The 4,542-nt window shown below is 40.8% G+C and overlaps 1 protein-coding gene across 1 annotated transcript; it reads left to right on the top strand.

Annotated features, from left to right (window-relative positions):
• Positions 1 to 2,405: 2,405 nt before the first annotated feature.
• On the top strand, positions 2,406 to 4,075 carry LOC100654002 (vomeronasal type-1 receptor 4-like). Its single transcript, XM_003406412.3, has one exon. The coding sequence runs from the start codon at positions 2,406 to 2,408 to the stop codon at positions 3,336 to 3,338; it is 933 nt and encodes a 310-aa protein (XP_003406460.1). The 3' UTR covers positions 3,339 to 4,075.
• The last annotated feature ends 467 nt before the right edge of the window (positions 4,076 to 4,542 follow it).

Genomic DNA, 4,542 nt, shown 5'->3' with positions numbered 1-4,542 from the left:
TTAAAGATTGTGACTTCTCAGAAGCAAATCACCAGGTCTTCCTTCTGAAATGCCTTTGAGTGGGTTTGAACCTCCAAAATTTTGGTGAGAAGTTGAGCACTTAACAGATTGTGCCACAAATGGACACTTCAGTGTATGTATGTGTGTGTGTATAAATACTGTTGCTGTTAAGTGCAGGCAAGTCGATTCCAACTCATTACATCCCTACAGAATCTATTAGAAATGTCCTGAGGATTTTCTTAGTAGTAATTGTTACAGGAAATGGCTCCTGGTGGCACAGTGACTAAAGCACCAGGCTGCTAACTGAAAGAATGATAGTTCAAACCCACCCAGAGGTGCCTCAGAAGAAATACCTGGTGATCTGCTTCTGAAACATCACGGCCTGGTTAATATTGGTTTATGTGTAGAATGGCATACCTAGAATAACTTGTTATTCCAAAGTATGTTTAAGATGGTGGAAGAGGATGGAGGGGGAAATGGAGAGGCCCAGATAATGAGTGGAGGATCAGGCTGGGTCAGGATGGGTGGTAGTATCAGTCAGATCAGAAAGTACACGAGGGGCCGTGTGTTCGTCTCCTTTTTATTTCCTCTCCCAGCCTTAAGAAGCCTTTGTGCTGATCAATACGTGAATGGATAAACAAAATATGGTACGTACACCTAATGGAATACTACCCAGCCATAAAAAAAAAAATGAAGTCCAAAGGCATACCACAACACGAGCGAACAATGAAAACATTACCCTGTGCAAAATAAGTCAGTCACAGAGGACAAATACTCTTTGATCTCACTTACATGAAATACGCTAGTATGTAGAAAACAAAGGTTATTAGTGGTCACCAGGGATGGAAGGGAGGACAAAAAGTGGAGTTTTTGCTTAGGGGTCATTGAATTTATGTTAATGATAGTGGAAGGATTTGGAAAAGGATAGAATGGTTCTGCAACATGAAGAATGTAATCAGTGTTACTGAATTGGACAGGTGGAAATTGTTGAGATGGCATATGTTTTGTTACTTATGTTTTTACCACAATAAAATAAAATCAAGAAGGAACCAGTGTTTATTACTGGCTATTCAGCCAAAATAGATATATATTTGTAGAGGACTGTGGTAACCATTTGATGCTCTTGAATTAGGTAAGTAACATTGAATTACTTAATGTTGTGTTGTTGGCTTTTGAGTTGATTCTGAGCAATATCAACCCCAAGTGACAGAGTAGAACTGCCCCCATAGGGTTTTCTTACCTGTAATATTTACGGAAGCAGATTACCAGGTCTGTCTCCCACAGAGTGGCTGGGTGGGTTCAAACCACTGGCTTTTAGTTAGCAGCTGAGTGCTTACCCGTTGTGATACTAGGAGTTCATATCTGATAGTTAAAGCAATTGTAGAATCTGTCTGCTTAACCATCAAATCTTGAAGCTTTTATTTGTGAGGGACTCATAAACTCTCTTTCCATGTATACTGTTCTCTTTAACCTCCTATCACTGCTGAAGGAGTCAATAACAATAAAGCATATTTTCTTATGAAATGTCCATTTTCATTGGCATTGACTTGTGAGAGTGAGTCCAGTGATTTCTCATGTAAATACTTGAGCTGAGAAAGTTGTCTTGCACTAAGAAGGGTGATTTTGCCCACATGCTTCCTGATACCGATCCTAAGTTGTAGCCTATTATTTTCCTAATAAACCCCATGACTGCGAATATGGCCTGTGAGTTCTGTGTGTCGATTTCCAAGAATTGCCAAACCTAACCAGCTGTCCCTCTCATGGCACTGTACTTCCCCAGCTGGACTGGGGAGCAGAGAAGTAGAGTACCATGAGAGGGACAGCTGGCGTCAGAATGGGTAAAAAGTTTGTAGAGAGAAGGTATGTTTGACATACACCTCATAGGAATCAGCCTTGGTCTGACGCTGATGATGATTCTCCCCCTTGAAAAGTTAGAGAAAGTCATTTGCCTCCACCACCAAGTCATTCGTCACACTTGTTTAATAGAGTATGGTGTTTAATGCACTGTCTTTGCAACCAGCTCAGCCAGGTTCAAGTCCTCACTCTGCCCCTAACCAGCATATGAATTTAGACAAATCACTTAACCTCTCTGTGCCTAAGTTTTCCTTTTCTTTGTAATGAACATAATAGTAGTGCCTGCCTTATAGATTGGTGAAGAATGAAGAAGTTATCACATGTACCATCTTCATAGCATACATTCTAAGTGGTCCTTAAAGGTTATACATTGAACTCTTGGAAACCTCTTAATGAAAGAAAAGCTTTAAGTCAACATTTCTAAGTAGGAATCAATGGTAGGTTAAGAATAGTGGATTTCAGTTGACATGACACATGTGGCCCATGTCTTATCTTCCCATGCAGGACCCTCTGGCTCTGAAGACAAATATCAGTCACTGGGAACTGAGAGAATGTCCTCTCTGGATTTGACGTTTGGAACAGTTTTCTTATTACAGACTACAGTTGGTATTCTGGGGAATTTTTCTCTTCTTTTCCAGTATATCTTTCTTTACTTCACTAAGTGCAGGTTACCGCCTACAGACTTGATTGTCCTGCACCTGACTGCAGCCAACTCCGTGGTCATTCTGGGTAAAGGCATCCCCCAGACTATGGCAGCTTTTGGATGGAAAGATTTCCTCAATGATTTTGGATGCAAATTTCTTTTCTATGTTCACAGAGTGGAAAGGGGTGTGTCCATTGGCAGCACCTGTCTCTTGAGTATCTTCCAGGCTATCACCGTTAGCTTCAGGAACTCCAGGTGGGTAGAGCTTAAGGAGAAAGCTCCCAAGTACATGGGCTTCTCCAATATCCTTTGCTGGATCCTGCATATGCTGGTCAATATCATCATTACTATGTATATGACTAGCAAGTGTAGCAATGAAACCAACACAAACAAAAAAGACTATAGATACTGTTCTTCTGTTCCGCTTGACAAAACCGCAAACTCACTGTATGCGTTATTGTTAGCATTCCCTGATGTTGTGTCTTTGGGACTCACGCTCTGGTTCAGCGGCTCCGTGGTTCTCATCCTGCAGAGACACAAGCAGAGGGTCCAACACATTCGTAGAAACAACATCTCTCCAAGGTCTTCCCCTGAGACCAGAGCCATCCTTGTCCTGGTGAGTACCTTTGTGTCTTTTTATACCCTGTCCTTCATTTTGAACATTTTTGTAGCAGTTTTTAATCTTCCCAGTTGGTGGATGGTGAATACAGGTGCATTAACTGCTGCGTGTTTCCCAGCTCTCAGCGCATTTGTCCTCTTGACTCGTGACTCCAGTGTGCCCAGGCTCTGCTTTGCCTGGATAAGGAAGACAAAATTCTCTCATTTTATTAGAAATACATAACTGCATGTTTTTGCACAAGGTTCAATTGTTTGTTTATACATCACACAGAATCCAAGCACATATAAAACAATCATATTACAAGAGAGCGGTGGTACACACACACACACACACGTGCACATATTTGTTTAATATAAATGTATGTGTGTGTGTAGGCATATCGGCCAGATTATGTATCTAATTCATCAAGTAATAATATTGGAAAATTGCTCAGTAAGAAATGTAGAAAATGGTACTAACTACAACAATAATAAACTGCTTTAGCCCTAAAGTCGTTTTTTATCTGACTTTTGTATCGCCATGCTAGCTGATCAGTTGGTTAAAATAACACAGGATAAATTTTTCATTTTTCTTCTTTAATTTTTCTGTGTTGCCTGTATTGCATTGCTTGAAAAATATATCCAATTGAATACAGTCAATAAATATTTGACTTTGACAAGATTAATTATTATATTTATGTTTAATGTTATAAAGGATGCATTTGGAATTGGATTTATCAACATATTTTTGTGCTTTTCTTGATACATGCTCTAGTTTGTTATTATTTTTTCTATGTTCTGGGTTTTTTTTTTTATTAACTTTTATTAAGCTTCAAGTGAACATTTACAAATCCAATCAGTCTGTCACATATAAATTTACATACATCTTACTCCAGTAAGTCAGCCCTTTCAGTCTCTCCTTTTGTGACAATTTTGCCAGCTTCCCTCTCTCTCTATCCTCCCATCCCCCCTCCAGACAAGAGTTGCCAACACACTCTCAAGTGACCACCTGATATAATTAGCTCACTCTTCATCAGCATCTCTCTCCCACCCACTGACCAGTCCCTTTCATGTCTGATGAGTTGTCTTCGGGGATGGTTCCCGTCCTGTGCCAACAGAAGGTCTGGGGACCATGGCTGCCGGGATTCCTCTAGTCTCAGTCAGACCATTAAGTATGGTCTTTTTATGAGAATTTGGGGTCTGCATCCCACTGATCTCCCGCTCCCTCAGGAGTTCTCTGTTGTGCTCCCTATCAGGGCAGTCATCGATTGTGGCCGGGCACCAACTAGTTCTCTGGTCTCAGGATGATGTAGGTCTCTGGTTCATGTGGCCCTTTCTGTCTCTTGGGCTCTTAGTTGTCGTGTGACCTTGGTGTTCTTCATTTTCCTTTGCTCCAGGTGGGTTGAGACCAGTTGATGCATCTTAGATGGCCGCTTGTTAGCATTTAA

Source organism: Loxodonta africana, chromosome 11 (assembly GCF_030014295.1).
Source record: "Loxodonta africana isolate mLoxAfr1 chromosome 11, mLoxAfr1.hap2, whole genome shotgun sequence".
Lineage (NCBI taxonomy): Eukaryota > Metazoa > Chordata > Mammalia > Proboscidea > Elephantidae > Loxodonta > Loxodonta africana.
The sequence above is the reverse complement of the archived record's forward strand: the minus strand, read 5'-3'. Positions and strand labels throughout refer to the sequence as shown.